The following is a 25,407-nucleotide window of genomic DNA, read 5'->3' on the forward strand; positions in this document are numbered from 1 at the left end:
GATAATTGACGATGCAGAAATTTCTGACCCTATTAATGAAATCTTTAAGTTTTATAAGGATCTGTATTCGTCCAATTTTTCTCAAGCAGACTGTAGTTTTTTGAAAGAGTATAACAGTTTATTCCTCATATTGATAGTGAATTTAAAAACTGTGTGATTAAGATTTGCAGATAGAGGAATTAGATTTAGCTGTGAAAAACCTCAAGTTAAACAAATCACCTGATCCTGATGGAATACACTGTTAGACATTTCTGTAATTTCTACAGTTATTTACCATATATCACCCAGTATTATAGGCCCTACTGCTAATTCTCTTTACAGTAAATAACTGTGATTCCCTTTGCATCATGGGAATTTTCTGTGACGTTACACACTACATACAGCGATTTACTGTATTTTTTAAATTTGCAGTATATTACTGTATTTGCTGTAACGGATCCTCTGGCTCCATTTTTTTATTTTCTTCTTTTTGTACATTTGGTTTGACATTATTTGCCTTACACCGCGTGTCTACAACGATAACAGCCCGTGGCTGTCTTTATTGGACACATTGAAGCTACCGGATCTTTACAAAATGCAAACCTGTTTGTCCCTTGTGTCAGAAATAGCGCGAGCGCTTGGACTCGGACTCGGAGTAGGCTACCGTACATATAACGGGGCATCAGTAACGTTATACTGTCTGGGATTTGTCGTGTCGCGCCGGAGCATTCAGTACAAACAACAGTGATTGTAATGGGTTCTGTCTTTTGTTGAATCGCGTCGTTCGCGTCCGGGGTAGAGACGGAACCACCGCGGCAGCGCCACAGTCTGCGGCCGGTGTACCGATGCACCCCGTGAAGACTTATCCCCGAGAGAGAGAGAGACCAGCAAACAAGGTAAAAAAAAAAAATCTTTACCACGGTAAACTGCGTTAACGTTTCATTTGACAAAAGATTTTGTTAGATTATGGAATTTAATATTTACTACAATTTATGTATGCGTGTTTTAAAGGTCTCAATTGCAACAAAGCGCCGGTGACTGCTAGCAAGATTTCTGAGGTAAGCTGTACTTGAAATCATATTGTTACTTAAATGACTTAACAAAAACAATGTTTTCTGCCTATGTTATTGTAATACTGGTTTAAAAGCGCGCCACAGCGACATTTTGCGGGCCATAAAGTTCATTGTCATTGTCCGTAGTATAGCTGAAGCACAGCTAATGCATCAGTCACTAGCATTGTTGAATTAGCAATATGTGAAGCAAGCAGTGGATTCACTGGTGCAGACTAGGTAGCATTATAAATTTGCTAACTTTTTTATCAAATAAGTGACTTTGCATCATTTCAAACATTTTATTTATTACATAGCAAATGAACCAATCAGAAGATGGACCATTTTCTATGTTCAGTCTCACCAGATTACATTTATCCAGGTAAGCACTGCATTAAAACTCTCACTAAATCATTCATACCAAATTTAGCGTTCTAAACAACTTTAGTTTATACTTTTGAATTATTTTGATCTTTTATTAGGCCGAAGACTCTACCATTGCAGTCCCAACTGACCAGGAAGGTCCTAATATCAGTGCACAGGTGGGTTAACTACTGTAGGGAGGAGAAAAATCATCACATAATGATTTCTTGCATGCGTCTTACTGTGTATTTATCTCACACAGCTCCCCCTTCCCTCCAGACAGGCTGAAATTGGCTAAATCGTCGATTACAATCTTTCTCTCTATGGATCTCAGCATTTTTGGACAGAATTTAGGATATGTAAGTATTAATTTAATCTGGCATAATTTAATTTACAGTTCAGCTGAAATTTTTGAATATGCTATTGACAAAAAGATGTTACTTAAATATATATATAAATATTCTTAAAGGGTTAGTTCACCCAAAAATGAAAATAATGTCATTAATCACTCATCCTCATGTCGTTACACACCCGTAAGACCTTCATTCATCTTCAGAACACAAATTAAGATATTTTAGTTGAAATCCGATGGCTCTGTGAGGCCTTCATAAGGAGCAATGACATTTCCTCGCTCAAGATCCTATTTCAACCGGCTGAAATCACGTGACTTTGGCACTCTGAACCACTGATTCGACACAAAAGATTCATAACGCTCCGAAGCTTCCTGAAGCACTGTTTTGAAATCGGCCATCACTAAATAAGTCGTTTTTTTTTTTTTTTTTGGAACACCAAAAATATTTTCGTCACTTTATAATATTAATATTGAGCCACTGTACTCACATGAACTGATTTAAATATGTTTTTAGTACATTAATGGATCTTGAGAGAGGAAATGTCATTGCTCCCTATGCAGGCCTCACTGAGCCATCGGATTTCAACAAAAATATCTTAATTTGCATTCCAAAGATGAACGAAGGTCTTACAGGTGTGGAACGGCATGAGGGTAAGTAATAAATGACAGAATTTTCATTTTTGGGTGAACTAACCCTTTAAGTTATAGTAAAAAAAAGATTTAAAAACTGAGGTTAAAAATAATTTGACACTAATATGGAATTCTCTCCTTTCTCTCTCTCACTCATGTTTTTATATAGTGTTAGAGCCTGGATCTCCTTTGAAGGACTGAGTACATTTGTTTTCGTGGACAGACCAGGAAACATTCTGATGTTGTCAGTCAAGTTCTGAACTGGAACCAATCTTTGGAGAAGTTCATTTATTTCCAAAGGTGGACAAAAACAGTGTGTTGTCTTTTTTTTCAATTTAGAGGAGAACATTCATAATAAGAATAAATGTTTCTTGAACAGTCTTCTTTCAAAAACATTAAGACACTTAAATACTTTTGGCCACCAGTGTACATTAATCAAATTTTGGAAATAGTGAAATGATTTTGAAAGTGGGGTTATGTGTCATGTTACCTAATGAGATTGAGTAAAGAACTGTTTTGTCCTGTGTTGGACATTTCATTTTTGACTGCTTAAAAACGTATTTATATTTTGCAGTTTTAATGAATGTAATTTTTGATATTTAATTATAATATTTTTTTGACAATAAGCTAAACAACCATTGACTTTACATCATTTTATGTTTTTTAACATAATGCATGTAGTGAAGGACAACACATAATGTGTTAATTTATGTGTGTTAATGTGTTAATTTAACACGTTTACACATCTTTGTGCTAACCTTTTTGACACATTTATTTTGTTACAAACAATAACAGCTTAATGAGTTAAAATTAACACAAAAAATGTTGTCCCTAAACTCTCCCATTAATGTGTAAAAAATTTCATTTTTAACACATCCTTTCCAGCATTGGCAGACTGTTTATTTTGTGATATATATATATATATATGCAATGTTTTAAATAAAAAATAAAATGATATTTTGGAATAATTTTGTGTGAATTGTATCTCAGTAGTACTTAATTAAATTAATTCTATAATTCTATATAAAAATTATGAAATCTATATTTAGGACAAATAATTACAGTAGTGTACTGATTACCTGGGTTTTTTACAGTAATTGCACCGCATTACATAATTACAGTATCATGTAGTTACTGTAAAACTGAAATACGGTTATAGTACTGTAAATCTTAATTACAGTAACTTACTGGCAACAGTGTTGCCAGTAAGTTACTGTAAAAACCCCTTGAAATGTCTAACAGTGTAACTTCAAATTTTTATAGATTTTTTTGGAAGGATTTAAAAAAATTATTGTTTAAAGCTTTTCTACAATCTATTGAAGAAGGCACATTAAGCTACACAGAGACAAGGGCTGATTACTACCTAAACCCGATAAAGACTCTAGATAGAGATAATCTGCCTCCGATAACCTTGTTAAATACTGATTATAAAATTTTTGCACACATCTTTTCCAACAGACTTAAAAAAGGTATAAATAAGGTTATTAATGAATCTCAAGCAGGTTTCTTGGCGGGTCGCTCCATATAATATTCATTATGGATTTGTTGGAATATATATGTGTGTCAGTGTGTGTGTGTGTGTATATATATATATATATATATATATGATGGTTTTATTTTATTTTATTTTTAGACTTCAAAAAGCTTTTGATAATATTAGAGCACTCCTTTTTATTTCATGCTCTCCAGTCCAGAGTCCTGCACGGGTCCATTTTTGGAGACCCGCCCCCGCCCCCGCCCCGCCCATACCCGCAAAGTTCAGCACCAGATCCGACCCGTCACCTGTGATAATATCAAAATTAAATCCGCACCCGCCCAGACCCGTTAATATTTGGGCCGATACCCGACCCGTGCCCGCGACAAATCACACATCGATAAATCACAAGTTAATTTCGTTTTGTATTAATTATATCTTAATTTTAATCAATATTTCATCAACCAATTGCCTGTATTTAATAAATAAGAAATAAATATAGCAGACAATAGATTATCACGACACAGAGGCGCCGGGGAGAACTGGAGCTCGTATCATAAATGAACTAAAACTCAGCGTATAAGGTAACTTAGCCTACTTGCCTCACAGACCTGGGGAATATCTATATTGGAATACTTTTAAACAGAGCAATTCAAAACGAAAGAAAACAGACTGCTCTCTGCTTATGTAATCCGAACGAAATGTGCATTTCTCTCCGGCGCGTTCACTACTGCGAAGATCGCGTGTCAGCATCGTCAAAGGATGCAGATCAAATTTCTCTTTCTATTTCTTTAGTTGATTTTTTTTTTTTTCAAAAGCATCAGGTCTCCATTTAAATATGTCCAAATGAGAGCTTATGCCCATTCATAATTGCGATCACACATCATTATTCCTGTTAAAAATTCCACAAAGTATCTAGGTATTATCATTACGAGAAATTCTGAGAGATGGAACTTAATTATTTAGAAAAAATTAAAAAGGCCAAAACATTTTTAAACAATTGGTTACAAAAAGACCTTTCTATTTTTGGTAGAGTATGTTGTCTAACGCAGAGTTTCTGTCAAGGATCATCTACCCCACAATTGCTTTAGCCCCTTCTTCATATGTTTCTAAATTAATTAATCGCTCATTGTATTATTTTATTTGGAAGAATAAGACTCATTTTATTAAGAAAACTTATATAGTCAAACCTTATTACCTGTGTGGTTTAAACATAGTTGATTTTGAACAGATGAATGGCATGTTGAAGTTAAAATGGTTGCAAGCATTTTTATACAATTCTGAGAGTTTTTGGTTTAAAATTCCAGCATCATTATTTAAGAAATTTGGTGGCATTGAATTCTTATTTAAATGTGACTTTGATATTTCTAAACTTCCAGTTAAATTAGATGCATTTCATCAACAAGCTTTGCGATATTGGAAACTAGCACACACCCATAACTTTACACCACATAATTCCTTATTATGGAATAATAAGTAGAAATAAATCACTATTTTATGAAGATTGGTTTTGTAGAAATATTTGGTTTATAAAGGATCTCTTTGATGATGATGGAAAGGTGCTGGACTACAGTGCTTTTACTTATTAAACATGGTTTCGCATGCCATCCAAAACAGATTTTCACAGTAATTTCAGCCATTCCTTCTGGACTTAAAATTATTATGAAGGGTTATCATATAGTCAATTTACACCATCACTATACCATTTTACCATCACTATACCTTGGGCAAACTGAGTTTAAAAATAAGAAATGTACAAACGTTTATATAGACAAATATTCAACAATATCATGTTCACTTACAGGTCTTTAAGGAATTATTTGGATATTTTCTTTGACAAACAAATGCTTAAACATATTAGAACCTCCTATTTAAAATTTCCAGTTCAACCAAAAATGAAAGAAACTCACTTTAAAATCTTATATGATATTTATCCCTCTGGAGAGTTTCTAAGGGTTAGATTTAACATTGAAATGATATTATGTAATTCTTCTCCAGAGAATACAGAGTATATATTTTTTTTGCTTGCAAATATTCTATGTCTTCTGGGAAAAAGTCCAATTATGGTTAAAAGATGGAAATGTGGTTGATTTGAACCTGTCCTTTATAGATATTAAATATGGAAACTATGAAGAAGATGGTAAAACAGGTTTTTTGATTAATACCTTACTTTTGTTATCAAAAAAAAAAAAAAAAAAAAAAAAAAAAAAAACCTGTTTACAGTATTTAAGAATTATTTGAGACAATACTCAAAAACCCTGTGAAAAAAAAAATAATAAAAAAGCTGAAGTTTTGATAGATTTATTGGAAAAATACAATTTGTTATAATGTTGTTATATTATCCCCTGTATTTAATATAGATGGATTAAAAATTTAAGTGTTTTTTTTTTTTTTTGTTTACATATCCTGTTAAGTCGAAGCCCCTCTTAACATTGATGCTTTAAATGTAAATTGTATGCCATTTTGTTTTGTAAATTTGTAATACTTTTGTTAATAATTCAACAATAAAAAAAAAAAAAAAAAAAAAAAAACGTTTTTGTTTTCTTAATTTCCCATATGTTACTTGTGAATAATCCCTGTTTAGAGGCATAATGTAATTCTCTAGAATTCTCAGAATTTAATAAGATATTAAATTGTGCTCTATTTAAGTTAATTCAAGCTGACATACACAAGAACTAATGCTGGTAGTAAGTTTATGGAAAACACGATAACTTATAATATCTATTAAGTGGTAAATCTATTTTCATCATTTAACATTTATAGTATTTCGCATAATTTTCTCCTTTCCTCTAATCGCTCTTCTAAAAAATATTTTTGTGACATCATGAATGAATGTTATTTTTTTATTAGGTGAAAAGCATGTTATCAAAATAAAAAAAAAATAGCCCAAATACTAAAATACAAATACTAAAATTTGTTACTGAATTTTGCACAGCATGAAACCTTTCATTTAAAAACATTTAAAATAACATAAAAACATAAAACACTGAATCTTTAGTAGCAAAAAAACATTATCTCCAGTAACTGTAATATGATTTGATGATCAGAGACAGTGGGTGTGGTCAGTGAGTCATATGGCCCCTCCCTCTTTATTAGACTCCTCCCCCACATCATCATAGTCTGTTTTTAAAACAAAAGCAAATTCATATTGTCATTGTTATAAATGCTTCAAGTTTTACTTTAAATGAGCAACATAATGGATAAAAATAGAAATAGGCTATAGAAATGTGACAATAACTGACCCAACAGGTTTCTCTCATCTTCATCACTGTTCTTCACATCATCATACTCCTCCTGATCTTCCTCTGATACACATGTGAAATAAAACCTCACATTGTGATTTTAATACAGCTTGTGTCACTGATGATGTCAATGATCTATTTCCTACACATACCCTAATTTTATTATTTTTTAAAAGAATTTAAAGTAATTAATGGCATAATAACTTGAATCAAATTCTCAGATGTAGATATTAATAATACAACCTTACAAAAAACTTTGTAAATTATCTTTTTTGATAAATGTTTTAATAACAGTTTTATAATAAATTCCTTTAATGTCGGATCCAATCCTCCATGTGAATCAAAACATCTTAAACCTCATTGTATATCTTGTCACAGCATTTGGACATTAACATATAAATATGTTATTTCTAATAAAGAAAAATAATATTCATAGATGTTATCCTGTAAACGCTTCCATTAGTAGATATATTCATACCGTTTGTGATGAATATACTTTTTGTAACACATCATTTGAAGATTTTGATCATTTATTTTTTTATTGCCCTATTTTTTGGATTGACTTTAAAATAAATATGACAAAAAAAAATTAACAAAACTGTTAATTTAGAACCTTATTACATTTTACTTTGTTTTCAAACCTCATATTTTTCTGAAAAACAAAATCACACAATTAACATTTTAATTATTTTGGCAAAGTTTTGTATTCATAAGACAAAAATAACTCAAAAGAAACTCATATATTACCTTTTGTAATACTGATCTCACAATATACTTTGAAACCCTTTCAAACATGAGATCACTTTTTGCATTGTACTTGTCTGTGTATCCATATATGGAGTTATGTTTATCATGTCAGATGATCGCTTATGGCTTATAATGTACAACATGATACCGTATTTTCCTCCCCTGGATTGTATATTTCATGGAAAAATGTTATTGATAATGATTTAATATACTTTGACTGTCTTTATTTAGCAATGGACGTTTATTATTGTAAATATGCCAAACTATTTTCATTATCCTTTATTGTATTTCTTGTGTTCCAGACTAATGCCTCAACTGCCTGTAACTGATCTCTACCTGTGAAATACCTGTACCTCTGCGGCTTATTTTGATCAATACATCCTCTAAACCTGATGACCTTCTCCTCTTCCTTATATAAAGTTGTGCTCTGACCGGCTTCACTCATATAATTATAATTAAATCAGATCCTGACAGTCAAAAGTCTCTCCAACAGTTAGATTTACTCCTGATGAAGTCATGATGATTCATTAATGGTAGAAACATGTTCAATATTAGTGGATGATGATAAAATACAGTTCTGTGTGACTCACCTGTTACACCTGGAATGTTCTGTCCATTAATGATGACATCATCATAATGCTCCGGTGTGTCCACTACATAAACATGAAGATATGAACAGAACAAATGATACATCATCATATCAGAACTGAGCATCACTTCAGAGGTATTATGTTAAACACACAAACAAAAGAAGAATAAAAGGTAAAAACACCTTTTTTAACATTAAATTTCTGTCCACTCGTCATGACATCATCATAACTCTCAGGTGCGTCTTCTACAAATTGAACATGAGACACACATACAAAATATATAAAAAAAAAAATAAAAAAAATTATATATATATATATATATATATATATATATATATATATATATATATATATAAAATATTTCATATCCTATTATATAATAACAGAGTGACACCTGTCTCACGATCTGGTTTCAGTCCATCAGTGATGACATCATCATAGTATCCTGGTGTGATTTCCTTCTTCATCTCTTCTGCATCAAAACATGTTTATATTTTGAGTGTTTTTAATATTTTGGGAAACAATTTAAAATATGCTGTTGCAGGTTTTGAGACCATTCAGTTTTTTTAATCATCTGGTAATGAATGAATCATGTGATCAATTACTGACCTTTCAGGCCACTGCCATTGGTGACATCATCATAATATTCAGTCTTGAACTCTTTTTCTAATAAGAGAAAAGAGTTAGTTTTGTGAACAATTGAAACATTCAAACACATTTCATTTAGTGGTAAAATATGTGAAATACATTTGATAAATTTTTTAGAGTTTGTAAATCAAATAATTTATTTTAGGTGTTGTTTTGAATATACTTCAGCTCTCTAACCTGAGAGAAGCTCATCAGCGTCTTCATACCCAGAATGCAGTTCTTCAGAGATGAGACTCCCTGTTAAAGGAGCAGAACAGTCAGAAACATGTTCATCATTACAAACAGACTGAATCCTCATTTCCTTTGGATCATAAAGCATTTTGTTACTGAAAACACAACACAAATATTAATTACTTACATTTTAAAAGCATTAGAGGCAGAAATCTCATGTTTTAGAGGCCTATTAGTAAACACACATGTATCCTCACATGAACCCATTCCTCACTGCCTTCCAGAAATACACACAGGAAGAGACAAACACACACACACACACACACACACACACACACCCCTGCAGCTCTGTGGTTTTCTGCAGGAGGTTTAACAGGACTAATAATAGATGAACATCAAGTGTCTGACAGACTCTCTTATTAATTCATCATATTAAATAAGATTCAGGGCTCATGTCTCACCCCTCTGAGTGAAGTGATTGTGTCTGTGATGAATCTCCTCATAAACGGCCTCAGTCGTGCTCCTGTGTCTCCTCTTAGAGAGAGCTGTGAGTGTAGAGAGACAAACCTGCTGTCAGTTCACAACACATGACTGATCACACACTGAATAAGACACAATATGACAGTCTCTGGATCTCTCCTACCTCTCCTCATCACTCTGTTCTGCTGAATCAGTATAAGCAGTGGCACTAAGAGCAGTAAGAGCACAACTCCCAGTACAATCACAAGCACAGAGAGAGACAGAGGAGTTTGTGGACGAGAGACTGATGTTGAGCTCACTGTCTGAGAAACTGGAGGAGAAGATGATGTTGTTGTGGCAGGAGTAGTGGACACTGACAAATCTGTCAAAACAGACACAAACACATTCAAAATCAAATCAAAGCAAATAATTGATTTAACATTCCTTAATGTTTTGCTGTGACCTGCACAGGTGAGTCCAGCGTGATCTTTGTTGGAGCAGTCAGTGTGGTTCTTCAGGGAGAGAGGACAGTCCCACAGGTGAATCTCATTCCCTCTGCACTCGACTCTGTTCAGCCACACAACACCTTCACCAGCACCAAAGGTTGAATTCCCATCAGCCCTCAGTGCTGCTCCACAACCCAGCTGTCTGCAGACCACCTGAGCATCGCTGATGTCCCACAGATCATCACAGACTGAGCCCCACTCAGCGTTATGATACACCTCCAGCCTCCCAGAGCACCGGCCCTCCCCTCCACTCAGTCTGAGAGGAACATGATCTAAATCACACACATCAACATCACTGACCAGATTCAGCACATTTACAACAAAACACACCGAAACTGGAGGCCTTTAAAGCTGTGATTAATTTTGAATGTGGAATAAAAAATAATTTAGTGCACAAACAAAAATTAAAATAAGGAAGTATAAGCTTATGGTAAACTTACTTGAACACTGTCTCTGGTGTGGAGATGATGAGGTAGAACATGTCAGACGACTCTGAGGAGATTCATGATTCCACAATCTTCCTCAGGGTCCGGTCACCTCTTCTCATTGTGCAGCGTTTTTTGCCACACTTTTTCCTTCCCACAGACTTCCCACTGAGGTGCCTTGATACAGCACTCTGGGAACAGCCTATTCGTTCAGAAATTTCTTTCTGTGTCTTACCCTCTCGCTTGAGAGTGTCAATGATGGCCTTCTGGTCGGCAGTCTTACCAATGATTGCGGTTTTGAGTAATGAACCAGGCTGGGAGTTTTTAAAAGCCTCAGGAATCTTTTGCAGGTGTTTAGAGTTAATTAGTTGATTCAGATGATTAGGTTAATAGCTCGTTTAGAGAACCTTTTCATGATATGCTAATTTTTTGAGATTTTGGGTTTTCATGAGCTGAATGCCAAAATCATCAGTATTAAAACAATAAAAGACCTGAAATATTTCAGTTGGTGTGCAATGAATCTAAAATATATGAAAGTTGAATTTTTATCATTACATTATAGAAAATAATGAACTTTTATCACAATATGCTAATTTTTTGAGAAGGACCTGTATATATATATATATATATATATATATATATATATATATATATATTAAATGAGTATGGAAAATAAAGTTGGTTTAATCTAAAAGGTTTTAGAATTATAGAATCTGGCATCTTTCCGAATTGCACTCTGCCTGCGCTTGAGATGCTCTGTTAAATATTATGTTAATTACACAAACAAAATGTTAAGCGTACATTTATTGAACAGTGATTGATTAGCCTATATGTATTTATTTATTGTAAACTTTATTATTAAGTGAAGTAAACATTTAGCTGAAATATCCGCAAGATATAAGAGCGCATGATTTATCCGTTGATCAGATGCGCGTCAAAGTTGTGTTCGTTACTATAGACCTTATTTTCCAGAGAAACAAGCGCGCCGCCATCTTTAGAATATTGTCTTTTAACTTCCGGTTTTGCGGTAGCCCTGTATATTTCTATGGAAATAAGAATAAGAATAATTAACTGGTGAAGTGGATTTACCTGTTGTAGAGTCAATGAAAGTTATCATGAGGATTGTTATGTTTAAAGCAGATGTCTTAACAAATGTCAGTAGACCGGGAAGATTTTAAAATGAGCAGTTCATTCATAAATACAAGATCGCTGTGGAAATACAAGCCGGAAGTCAAAAGACAACGAGCGCAGCGCTGAAAAGGGGCGGGGCTACATAAGGTCTATAGCAACAGTAGAATCCGGGTACAGTGTTTCAGAATCAATCACTGTAAAAAATAACTTTTATGTCATGATCACGACAAAACAACTTTTGTTATCTCGAGATCACGAAAAAATTAAGTCGTGATCACGAGAAAACAACTTTTGTTATCTCGAGATCACGAGAAAAATAAGTCGTGATCTCGAGAAAACAACTTTTGTTATCTCGAGATCACGAGAAAAATAAGTCGTGATCACGAGAAAACAACTTTTGTTATCTCGAGATCACGAGAAAATAAGTCGTGATCACGAGAAAACAAGATAGAAAAAAAATAATAATCCATGGCCGTTTAGGGCTTCCGTATGTTTATGTGTATGTGTGTTACCTACAAAGAAATGTAGAAAATACAATAGGTTACACACTATCACTGAATTAAATGACATAGGCTATAAATCATATTTCTTATATACATTGAGTGACATAGTGAGGTAAACGAACACTGAAACTGCAATGATTAAAATAGCGTCTTAAAGATACACAATAAGGTTCAAACAGAATACTATACAGTGACATCAAAATTAGTTTTAATAAGCAATAAGTTTAGTATCACATCGAACTATTGCAGTCGTGAAACTGTGGTGAGGCAACTACGATAACAGATACACTTTCAAGCAAAATAATTATAATCAGTCATTTAACAGTTAAGTTAATCGTTTAAGGCACACAATACTGCACAAAATAAAGCGATCACGAAAACTCTCTCTGTCCGAAACTCGTACAATCTGAGTCAATATGAACTAATACAGTAAAGTGTATGGAAGGCCGTTTCAGCATAAAAACGTTCCAGCGTTACTCGTCGTAATTATATTTTTACTAGTAACAATTAAATTAAAGAGCTCTATAATTTAATTTGTACTAGTAACAATTACAATTACAGAGCTCTATAATTCAATTTTTACTAGTAACAATTATAATTGTAGAGCTCTCTAATTCGGTTTTTACTAGTAACAATAACAATTATAGAGCTCTACAATTAAATTTTTACTAGTAACAATTACAATTACAGAGCTCTATAATTCAATTTTTACTAGTAACAATTATGATTATAATTGAATTACAGAGCTCTCTAATTGAATTGTTACTAGTAAGAATTAAGTTACAGAGCTCTATAATTCAGTTCTTACTAGTAACAATTAGAATTAGAGAGCTCTGTAATTGCAATCTTTATGGAAGGCCGTTTCAGCATAAAAACGTTCCAGCGTTACTCGTCTTAATTATATTTTTACTAGTAACAATTAAATTAAAGAGCTCTATAATTTAATTTGTACTAGTAACAATTACAATTATAGAGCTCTATAATTCAATTTTTACTAGTAACAATTATGATTGTAGAGCTCTCTAATTGAATTATAGAGCTCTGCAATTGTATTCTTACTAGTAACAACTGAATTGTAGAGCTCTATAATTCAGTTTTTACTAATAACAATTCCAATTAGAGAGCTCTACAATTCATTTATTACTAGTAAGAATTCAATTGCAGAGCTCTGTAATTATGGAAGGCCGTTTCAGCATAAAAACGTTCCAGCGTTACTCGTCGTAATTATATTTTTACTAGTAACAATTAAATTAAAGAGCTCTATAATTTAATTTGTACTAGTAACAATTACAATTATAGAGCTCTATAATTCAATTTTTACTAGTAACAATTATGATTGTAGAGCTCTCTAATTGAATTATAGAGCTCTGCAATTGTATTCTTACTAGTAATAAATGAATTGTAGAGCTCTCTAATTCAATTGTTACTAGTAACAATTGAATTAGAGAGCTCTATAATTGAATTACAGAGCTCTCTAATTGAATTGTTACTAGTAAGAATTAAGCTACAGAGCTCTATAATTCAGTTCTTACTAGTAACAATTAGAATTAGAGAGCTCTGTAATTGCAATCTTACTAGTACAAATTGAATTACAGAGCTCTACAATAGCAATTCTTACTAGTAACAATTGCATTACAGAGCTCTGTATTCGGCGACATATCATTATGCTAATCGTGCCTTATGCATATTCAACTGGGGTCAGTGGCGTAACTTTGTTTTACAAAGTGGGTGGGACAAGAATGTGTATGGGTGGTGGGGGGTAATGTTGTATTATTATTACAATAATAATGATATGATATTAAAATTATAAATGTGTTCAAATATGATAGTTTTCCTACATCTACTATAATACAATATCGTTAGTCTCGAGAGTATGCACATTAGTTAATAAATACGACGATCCGCCTTTGATAATTGAATGTCCTGATGGACTAGTGGCAGTTTCTCCGATTAGGATGCAAGAGGTTCCCGGTTCTAATCCAACTAAGTGAATTTTTTTTTTTTTTCTTCTCATTAAAACCAAAGATTTTCATCAGTGATTGTATATCAAGAGCAGTGACACGTTTATATGTATTTTGTTTTTTGTGATTTCAACGTATGGAATAGAGAGTCTCCGCAAAAGCGATAGATTGAAGTGCTAATCCGTGTGCACGAGCGCTGTGAACCCTGTTGTACGCGCCTCTGATAACAACGAGCACTCAACAACAACATAATTTCAAAAACAACATACCCCAGCGCCAAATCGCCTATTATTAACACAATTTGATAATCAATTCAATAGAGGGGTGTTTATTTTGTATTAGATATCCGCGATAATCATTCTATTATTGCATAACAATACTAAACACTGTAAATATTTAAAATGAATTTATACTCCTTAATATCAAGTTTGTCAAAACACTTTGGGTGGCTTAGGGCATTTCACCCTATATTATGTCCAGTGATATGGAGTGTTCTTGGCTCTTAGCTTTACCAATATACAAAGGTGAATGAATATAACGACTAAATATAGGCTTTCATCTCAGGCATCATCTTAATTTTGCTTTAATGTGAACATGATTAATATGTTACCTAAGTCTGTAAAATATTTCAGGATACTTTAGAACCACGCTACAGGGCTTTTATTTTGAAACTCACTTTTGTAGGCGGGAAATCTGCAATCTGTTTTGCATCTCATGAATAGGAGTTTTTACTAGTAATAATACAATTATAGAGCTCTGTAATTAGAATTGTTACTAGTAAGAATTGAATTAAAGAGCTCTCTAATTCAGTTTTTACTAGTAACAATTACAATTAGAGAGCTCTATAATTCAGTTTTTACTAGTAACAACTGAATTAGAGAGCTCTCTAGTGGAATTGTAGAGCTCTGCAATTGGATTATTACTAGTAACAACTGAATTACAGAGCTCTGCAATTGAATTCTTACTAGTAATAAATGAATTGTAGAGCTCTCTAATTGGAATTGTTACTAGTAAAAACTGAATTATAGAGCTCTACAATTCATTTATTACTAGTAAGAATACAATTGCAGAGCGCTATAATTCAATTAGAGAGCTCTACAATCATAATTGTTACTAGTAAAAATTGAATTATAGAGCTCTATAATTGTAATTGTTACTAGTACAAATTAAATTATAGAGCTCTTTAATTTAATTGTTACTAGTAAAAATATAATTACGACGAGTAACGCTGGAACGTTTTTATGCTGAAACGGCCTTCCATATATAATTGTAATTGTTACTAGTAAAAATTGAATTAGAGAGCTCTATAATTGTAATTGTTACTAGTAAGAATTCAATTAGAGAGCTCTATAATCCCAATTGTTACTAGTAACAATTGAATTACAGAGCTCTATAATTAAAAATGAATGGAAGTCAATGGAGACATATGACTAGTAATAAATGAATTGTAGAGCTCTCTAATTGGAATTGTTACTAGTAACAATTGAATTAGAGAGCTCTATAATCATAATTGTTACTAGTAAAAATTGAATTATAGAGCTCTGTAATTGTAATTGTTACTAGTAAAAATTTAATTGTAGAGCTCTATAATTGTTATTGTGACTAGTAAAAACCGAATTAGAGAGCTCTACAATTATAATTGTTACTAGTAAAAATTGAATTATAGAGCTCTGTAATTGTAATTGTTACTAGTATAAATTAAATTATAGAGCTCTTTAATTTAATTGTTACTAGTAAAAATATAATTATGACGAGTAACGCTGGAACGTTTTTATGCTGAAACGGCCTTCCATATGTAATTCAATTGTTACTAGTAATAATTCAATTGCAGAGCTCTACAATTCCACTAGAGAGCTCTCTAATTCAATTGTTACTAGTAAAAACTGAATTATAGAGCTCTCTAATTGTAATTGTTACTAGTAAAAACTGAATTAGAGAGCTCTTTAATTCAATTCTTACTAGTAACAATTCTAATTACAGAGCTCTATAATTGTATTATTACTAGTAAAAACTCCTATTCATGAGATGCAAAACAGATTGCAGATTTCCCGCCTACAAAAGTGCGTTTCAAAATAAAAGCCCTGTAGCGTGGTCCTATAGTATCCTGAAATATTTTACAGACTTAGGTAACATATTAATCATGTTCACATTAAAGCAAAATTAAGATGATGCCTGAGATGAAAGCCTATATTTAGTCATTATATTCATTCACCTTTGTATATTGGTAAAGCTAAGAGCCAAGAACACTCCATATCACTGGACATAATATAGGGTGAAATGCCATAAATGTGCCTAATGTGGGACACCGGTTTAGTGTTTGTAGGTCCCGCATAAATACATGAATGTCAGTGAAACTATGGATTATCTGAAGCTGTGGAGCCATGTCATCAAAATCACATAACCTCTCAAATGTCCAGTCATATGAGACTGTAGCAATCATCAGAAAGGAGGGACCTTGTGTGAAAGCCACCCAAAGTGTTTTGACAAACTTGATATTAAGGAGTATAAATTAATTTTAAATATTTACAGTGTTTAGTATTGTTATGCAATAATAGAATGATTGTGTTTGTTGTTTAGTAAAATAGAAAACAGTCCAAAAGTCCATTAGGCCAAATAGTCTTAAACTTTTTTATAAATTGTGACTCGAGGTTAAATCTAGCCTAAAGTTTGTTCAAGTTTTTTTTTTTTTTTTCTTCTTATGCCTGTTGTGGTTGCATGTGTTTGTTGTTAAGTAAAATGAACAAGAGAACAGTGAGGAATTCTGACTGTGCATTTAACTCTTTTATATATAAAAATATATATTATATATAATAACCTAGTGATGCAAAAACTTGGGAAAATGAGATCTAGGCAGTAGATAAAGTTGATGAAAAATTATTTATTCATTACAATTAAATTTAGCCTCACATGCAAACTTTAATCGATAATGAAAATACTTAATAAAAACCAAAAGGTAAAATAACCATCATAAAGTATTAGTCAATAGTTAATAATAAAATTTAGAGTATTGTAAAATTTAGAGTATTGTATCTAATAGATGAAGATCAAAAAGAGCAATAATTAAGACATTTGCAGATAAGAGACGAGAAGTAGAAGCCAAGGAGAGCAAAGGAGAGAAAAAGCTGAATTATCAACAACTCAGTCCATATTATACCATAAGCATACAGGGAAATTCCCAACCCACACAAACTGATGTTTTGTTCTAAATTGATGTTTTTGTTCTAAAAGAAAAGGTTTCACCCACTACGTCATCCACTGGTCCAGTGTCAAAAATAGTTGTTTTATCCCCTATAGGGAATTTTGCAAATCTTACATAATTAAATGTCAGCAGACATATTTTGATCAGATTCAAATTCAAATGGTTAATTCTGCAGGCGTCCAATGTCTAACCACAAACGTGTCAGCGTGACCTGTCACATTGGAACACTTGAAGAACAACTGAACATAACAAGCATACTCTTAAATATAAAATAACCATAAGGGTACAATAACAAGTAAATCCTTGAAAATATGATAAGAATTAACATATAAAGTATTAGTACATAAATATGTGAAAGCAAAATTAAAACTGATAAATCATAAGCCATAAACGATTAAAAATGAATATTAATAAAAATGCATGAATATGAATATTGACCATTTCGGATCCATCACCTAGCCTATGAAAATAGTTGGCTAATGTCTTTGTAATAAATGCATAAAAACTATCATATTGTATTATTTGTCTGATGATGTTCAATTATCAATCAATCCATCCATAACCAAGAGAATTACTAGACGATTTTACTATTCTGCATGAATCGAATGACTTTGGCCTTTTCAGACCTTTTATTATTACGATTATTATTATTATCAATATCATTATCATTATTATTACTATCATCATCATTATCATAGATTTTGGCCTTTATCATAGACTTTTGCCTTTTCAGACCTTTTATTATTATGATCGTTATTATTATCAATATCATTATTATTATTATCATTACTATTACTATCATCATTATCATAGATTTTGGACTTTTATCATAGACTTTTCAGTGTCCCACATTAGGAAGCACCAGATTGTTTTTAGACAACTTGCACTAAGAGCTCTAATATGTCTATAATTTCTTTTATGAATGTGTTATCTGCATTTTCTCTTTTTATTTTATTAGGAGACATCCTGGGGATTTTAAAATAGTATTGTGTTTGAATGTAATGTTTTGGCTACAAATCGCAATATGTCACAGAATTCTTAAATGCAAAAAATGTCCCACAATAGGGCATTTCACCCTACCATAGTAAAATGAAACGTACATTACCAAATTCCCGTACTTAGCTTTTTTATTGTTTAAAAGCTTTGTTTTTTACAAATCACAGAAATTTTGTTACATGTTTTTAAAATATAGGAAATGTTATTAATATTTTTCTCAATTATGGATTGGGTAAACTCTGGTCCACACTCCAATACAGCAGGTGGCGAAAATGTACCTTAACGTTGGTGCACTCTAAACAAAAATGGTGCTAAATAGTACCAAAATTGGTTCTTTGGCTCGTAATCATAGCGGAACCCTTTTTGGTGCTATATAGCACCTATCTTTAAAGGTGCTATATGACACCTTTGTTGTATGGTGCTATGTAGAACCATAAGAGGTGCCATATAGCACCAGCAGTGGTTCTTTGGCTCGTTATCATAGGGGAACCTTTTTTGGTGCTATATAGAAGCTATTCTTAAAGCTTTCTAGCACATTTGTCAAATTAGAGCTGCCATATATTGTTGTTTTTTGAGCTAGCAGGGCCCATTATCATGCCAGATATTACTATAGATGAGTCAATATGCTTCTAAATGACACTTATGAATGATAATTAATCATTTCTTACCAAATCATGACTTTAAAGATTCAAAATCATGTACTAAAGGCTTACTGAGAAACAAAATACATTACACTTATCAAAACCTTTTAATTTATTTCTTTCAGCAGCAAATAAACTCAGTGCTGACAAGTCAGGGAATACACATGTACAACATCACATTATACTCCCCTTTTATACACATACAAAATAATCCAACAAGCTTGAAACATGTACATTTTTGTAGACAATAGTCCTGTTTTTGCATACTGAGTTATGCTCTGAAGTCCTGCAGTATCTTTCACTGTCAACAGCGCACTAACATTTTTGTAAGTCCTTCAGGATTTCAAAAACAATATAGAAACTGGAACTAAAACCGTACGAAAGGGAGCAAGAGAGAATATTGACTCCGAAAGTCTACTCACAGATTGAGTTGTACACTCATTTTACAGTAACAGGAAGTCCGAATGCATCCTTCAATTTCAAAACAACACTTTAAAAAGGTCAGTGTCTTTTTCAGTCCTTTAGGATACTGGATTCGATTCGATTCCAAACGCAAAATATACACACAGAAGGAGGCCCAATGCCATCAAGATGTCCTCACTCTCCACTGTGATTAACTGGCCATCCAATCTGAACCCAATGTGGTCATACTGCATGGGATGATCCTCTTTGCAGCCTTTATCTTAGGTGTTGGGATGACAGGACGGCTGGTCTGAGCATGGCCCTGGAGGAGAGGGGATAATACAATTAACCATCTTCACATATTTATTTGAAAAGCAAACCTTATAAGTTAAATTAATTTGAACTACTGTCATATACAACTGCTCAAATACACTTGGCCATTAACTGAAAATGAATGTAATTTTCTCTTCACATTGATAGAATAGTGTGTGTATTATCATTTGCATAACAAAATGTGCAATAAGTGTAGTGCTTTGATTAGATTGTGCTTCACACACTGTAGTCAACTGTTCATGGCTCACCTCAATGTCAAACAGCAACCCCAGGTCCACCTTGAACAGTGCAGGCAAGAGCAGAATAGCTGCTTCCAACAGTAGGCCTTTCAACAAAATAACATCATTAGGTTAACATAACATGGGGGATGATTTTACCCAATACTTTTTTTGTTTTGTTTTTTAAACATTCATTACTGTGTGTAAAGCCCAAACTATACTTTGTATTTTATGCGTATGCTTTTTCTGAACTCAAAACAAATTAAGATCTTTTTGATGAGGTCTGAGAGGTTTCTGTCCCTCCAATGAGATCCAACACAACTACCACTCCAAGGCACAGAAAGGTAGGAATGACATCATTGAAGTATTCCATGTGATTCCAGTGGTTTAACCTCAATTTTATGAACTTCATCAAAAATATCTTAATTTGTGTTCTGAAGATGAACAAAGGTCTTACGGATGTGGAACAACATGAGGGTGAGTAATTAATGACAGAATTTTCATTTTTGGGTAAACTAATCCTTTAAAGGTGATTACCCTTGCACAAATCAAAGCAATTCTCAAACAACACAACTGGACATTCATACAACTACACATTTTGTACTAGACATATACTAGAGCTGCAGGATTCTGGATAAAATGAGATTCATGATTTTTTGGTTTCAAATAGAGATCACAATTCTCCCACGATTCTAAATAGACAACTAAAAATAACGTTTAATTTACTAGTTCTGGCAAAATATTAATTACTGGACTCTAATTGCCAGAAAATGTTTAATTTATTTGAATGAATTATTGAATCGAATTGAATTATTGAATTTGAATTATTGAATCGAATCTTTGTCATTAATAAAGTAGGATCGTGTGGGTGTTTGAATCGAGATTGTGATCTTGTTACGATTAATGCAGCTCTAACATACTCACACAAAGTAAATCAAAGGGGTTTCGGACAAGCCAGGGTAGCGTTTCCCAAAAGCATCGTTAGCCTAAGTTGATCGTAGCTCCATTGCCACCAAATACGATCAACTTAGGCTTACGATGCTTTTGGGAAACGCAGCCCAGGTTGATGATGTATATCAGGGCACAAGCTGATATAACTGAAGTAAGTTGATTCAAAACTTTAACTCCCTCGATGTCAGCAGATGGTTCATGAAGTTCTCCCCCTCCTTCCAAATAATGAACATCGCCATGGTGAGCTGCTCCTCAATCATCTGTCTGGTTATCCTAAAATAGTGAACATAAAAAAACAAATTTGGTCACCTTTTGCTAGCATAACTACAGATTGAAAATATAAAAATTAATTTGTATTAATGACTGGCCAAATTTGCAATTAATATATTTATGGACAATACCAGCAACACTTGTGGCATTGAGGGATCAAAAAAAAAAAAAGGAGCTAAAAAAATCAATTCTTTATTTTATGCGTTTCGGCACACAGGCCTAGCCTGACTACGTCAGACTTCCTGCTTCCGCTCAATTTCATTTCGCTTCTGTACTCAGTCTGATACAGCGTCAGAGCTTTGTGTTTGCCACCGGTCTGGAAACAGCCGGGCCAATCAACGAACAGAGGGCGGGCTGAGAGCCGTGACGTAGATGCTAAGCGCCGAGTTTTACATTGTAGGTTAGAGAAATCGAAAACCGAAACGACCGCGGAAATGGGAAACGAGACACGGGATGCAAACTTCGGGATGCATTAACTTCGCATAATCTGCAAAAGTCGTTTACAGCCATGTTCACTCCGGTATTTCGCTCACATCATCATGTGTTTACAACAGGTTTACAGTGGAAGTTCAATCATAGATTTGAGTTCGATGCATGATGTCTGTGCTTCGATGCGGCTGTACAGGCGCATAACATACGTCATAACTAAACGTATCTGATTGGCTTACGGGTAACCAATGATTTTAAACTTCAGACAAGCGCCCCCTAGCGAGAGAGAAAACACTTCTCTATTATGCCATTCCAGACTCTGTCTACGAAGCAAAGTGAAGTAGCAGAGTCTGGTATTACCAGGCTAACACAGGCCTTCATCAGTGCTAAAATACTACAGATTCGCAATTAAGAAATGCATCTGAATCAGTCATTGGTTTCATTTATAATTATGAATTTATAACATATAATTATAAGTCTGAAAATAAAACATGCATCAATTCATAAATTAGCTTTACACCCTAATAGATTTAATCATTCTTGATTAAAGAGATATTTCACAGAAAAATAAAAACTAGCTGTTAATTTACTTACCATCAGGCCATCCAAGGTGACTTTTTTCTTCAGTCGAACAGTATAAAGATTTTTAGCTGGAACTGTGATCTTCTGTGATTAATTTAAAGTCAATGGCTACTGTCACTGTGAGAATAAAAAAACATATACAGGCAAAAAAATAAAAAATAATTAATACAAAACAACAAGAAAAACAACAAAAAATCACATGCATTTGAGATGGCATAAGAGGGAGTTGATGAATATTTTGGTTGGATAATTCTTAGTCTAAAGTTTGTTAATGAGGATAACATTCAAGTCAATAGACAGCATTAGATGGATTTTACTCAAACATGTCCAACATTGGTAATTCATATTATCTATTAACAATTATAGCTGTTTTTTATAGAAATTACTTACCATGTAAAGTTATTGCAAAGTGTCCTTAGTCGTCAAACATTGAAGAGCTTCAGATCCTATGGGGGGAATCAGTGTTTATAAATGGAAAAACTTGTTTGCTGAAGTGCAAGTAATTAATTAGTTGTGTAAATACTCTACCATTTCATTCTACTAAAAAAATAATGATTAAAAAACACCTCGCGCTAGGCAAATAAAGTAAGCCTTAATGTATGTCTTTACTCACAGACTTTCTTCGTCATATTGGTCGAACAAATAGATGAATAAATCAGAGCTAACGTGACAAAGACAAATAAAAGAAATGACAAAAATTACTTTCAAAACCTAACGCGAGTAACGAGTAACGCTGGAACGTTTTTATGCTGAAACGGCCTTCCATACGTTTCAGCATAAAAACGTTCCAGCGTTACTCGTCGTAATTATATTTTTACTAGTAACAATTAAATTAAAGAGCTCTATAATTTAATTTATACTAGTAACAATTACGATTACAGAGCTCTATAATTCAATTTTTACTAGTAACAATTATAATTGTAGAGCTCTCTAATTCGGTTTTTACTAGTCACAATAACAATTATAGAGCTCTACAATTAAATTTTTACTAGTAACAATTACAATTACAGAGCTCTATAATTCAATTTTTACTAGTAACAATTATGATTATAGAGCTCTCTAATTCAATTGTTACTAGTAACAATTCCATTTAGAGAGCTCTACAATTCATTTATTACTAGTCATATGTATGGAAGGCCGTTTCAGCATAAAAACGTTCCAGCGTTACTCGTCGTAATTATATTTTTACTAGTAACAATTAAATTAAAGAGCTCTCTAATTCAGTTTTTACTAGTAACAATTACAATTAGAGAGCTCTATAATTCATTTTTTACTAGTAACAATTATGATTGTAGAGCTCTCTAATTGAATTATAGAGCTCTGCAATTGTATTCTTACTAGTAACAACTGAATTGTAGAGCTCTATAATTCAGTTTTTACTAGTAACAATTCCAATTAGAGAGCTCTGCAATTCATTTATTACTAGTAAGAATTCAATTGCAGAGCTCTGTAATTCAATTGTTACTAGTAATAATCCAATTGCAGAGCTCTACAATTCCACTAGAGAGCTCTCTAATTCAATTGTTACTAGTAAAAACTGAATTATAGAGCTCTCTAATTATAATTGTTACTAGTAAAAACTGAATTAGAGAGCTCTTTAATTCAATTCTTACTAGTAGCAATTCTAATTACAGAGCTCTATAATTGTATTATTACTAGTAAAAACTCCTATTCATGAGATGCAAAACAGATTGCAGATTTCCCGCCTACAAAAGTGCGTTTCAAAATAAAAGCCCTGTAGCGTGGTTCTAAAGTATCCTGAAATATTTTACAGACTTAGGTAACATATTAATCATGTTCACATTAAAGCAAAATTAAGATGATGCCTGAGATGAAAGCCTATATTTAGTCGTTATATTCATTCACCTTTGTATATTGGTAAAGCTAAGAGCCAAGAACACTCCATATCACTGGACATAATATAGGGTGAAATGCCCTAAGCCACCCAAAGTGTTTTGACAAACTTGATATTAAGGAGTATAAATTAATTTTAAATATTTACAGTGTTTAGTATTGTTATGCAATAATAGAATGATTATCGCGGATATCTAATACAAAATAAACACCTCTATTGAATTGATTATCAAATTGTGTTAATAATAGGCGATTTGGCGCTGGGTATGTTGTTTTTGAAATTATGTTGTTGTTGAGTGCTCGTTGTTATCAGAGGCGCGTGCAACAGGGTTCACAGCGCTCGTGCACACGGATTAGCACTTCAATCTATCGCTGTTGCGGAGACTCTCTATTCCATACGTTGAAATCACAAAAAACAAAATACATATAAACGTGTCACTGCTCTTGATATACAATCACTGATGAAAATCTTTGGTTTTAATGAGAAAAAAAAAAAAAAATTCACTTCGTTGGATTAGAACCGGGAATCTCTTGCATCCTAGTCGGAGAAACTGCCACTAGTCCATCAGGACATTCAATTATCAAAGGCGGATCGTCGTATTTATTAACTAATGTACATACTCTCGAGACTAACGACATTGTATTATAGTAGATGTAGGAAAACTATCATATTTGAACACATTTATAATTTTAATATCATATCATTATTATTGTAATAATAATACAACCACCCATACACATTCTTGTCCCACCCACTTTGTAAAACAAAGTTACGCCACTGACCCCAGTTGAATATGCATAAGGCACGATTAGCATAATGATATGTCGCCGAATACAGAGCTCTGTAATGCAATTGTTACTAGTAAGAATTGCTATTGTAGAGCTCTGTAATTCAATTTGTACTAGTAAGATTGCAATTACAGAGCTCTCTAATTCTAATTGTTACGAGTAAGAACTGAATTATAGAGCTCTGTAACTTAATTCTTACTAGTAACAATTCAATTAGAGAGCTCTGTAATTCAATTATAGAGCTCTCTAATTCAATTGTTACTAGTAACAATTGAATTAGAGAGCTCTATAATTTAATTATTACTAGTAAGAATTGCAATTAGAGAGCTCTACAATTGAATTCTTACTAGTAACAATTTGATTATAGAGCTCTCTAATTGAATTACAGAGCTCTCTAATTCAATTGTTACTAGTAACAATTATGATTAGAGAGCTCTGTAATTCAATTGTTACTAGTAACAATTACGATTAGAGAGCTCTCTAATTCAATTGTTACTAGTAACAATTGAATTA

The 25,407-nt window shown here is 32.8% G+C and overlaps 1 protein-coding gene and 3 long non-coding RNA genes across 4 annotated transcripts in view; 1 reads left to right on the forward strand and 3 right to left on the reverse strand.

Moving 5' to 3' along the window:
• The first annotated feature begins 84 nt into the window (after nucleotides 1-84).
• LOC125245468 lies at nucleotides 85-8,306 on the forward strand. Its single transcript, XR_007179541.1, has 5 exons — nucleotides 85-875; nucleotides 991-1,037; nucleotides 1,346-1,570; nucleotides 1,654-1,750; nucleotides 8,139-8,306. It is a non-coding gene; the product is annotated as an uncharacterized LOC125245468 (long non-coding RNA).
• LOC125245421 (scavenger receptor cysteine-rich type 1 protein M130-like) overlaps nucleotides 6,487-25,407 on the reverse strand; it is a 41,679-nt gene continuing 22,758 nt past the window's right edge. The window contains exons 13-18 of the mRNA XM_048156003.1: nucleotides 9,036-9,092; nucleotides 8,821-8,898; nucleotides 8,609-8,671; nucleotides 8,427-8,489; nucleotides 7,090-7,152; nucleotides 6,487-6,967 (exon numbers count right to left, since the gene is read on the reverse strand). Of these exons, the coding sequence (XP_048011960.1) occupies nucleotides 6,918-6,967; nucleotides 7,090-7,152; nucleotides 8,427-8,489; nucleotides 8,609-8,671; nucleotides 8,821-8,898; nucleotides 9,036-9,092 (374 nt within the window). The 3' untranslated portion in view covers nucleotides 6,487-6,917. The remainder of the gene's footprint in view (nucleotides 6,968-7,089; nucleotides 7,153-8,426; nucleotides 8,490-8,608; nucleotides 8,672-8,820; nucleotides 8,899-9,035; nucleotides 9,093-25,407) is intronic.
• On the reverse strand, nucleotides 19,178-20,833 carry LOC125245461. Its single transcript, XR_007179533.1, has 2 exons — nucleotides 20,050-20,833; nucleotides 19,178-19,790 (listed from the first exon to the last, which is right to left on the reverse strand). It is a non-coding gene; the product is annotated as an uncharacterized LOC125245461 (long non-coding RNA).
• Nucleotides 21,103-22,965, reverse strand: LOC125245462. Its single transcript, XR_007179534.1, has 4 exons — nucleotides 22,865-22,965; nucleotides 22,642-22,697; nucleotides 22,264-22,368; nucleotides 21,103-21,243 (listed from the first exon to the last, which is right to left on the reverse strand). It is a non-coding gene; the product is annotated as an uncharacterized LOC125245462 (long non-coding RNA).

This window comes from Megalobrama amblycephala, linkage group LG14 (assembly GCF_018812025.1).
Source record: "Megalobrama amblycephala isolate DHTTF-2021 linkage group LG14, ASM1881202v1, whole genome shotgun sequence".
NCBI lineage: Eukaryota > Metazoa > Chordata > Actinopteri > Cypriniformes > Xenocyprididae > Megalobrama > Megalobrama amblycephala.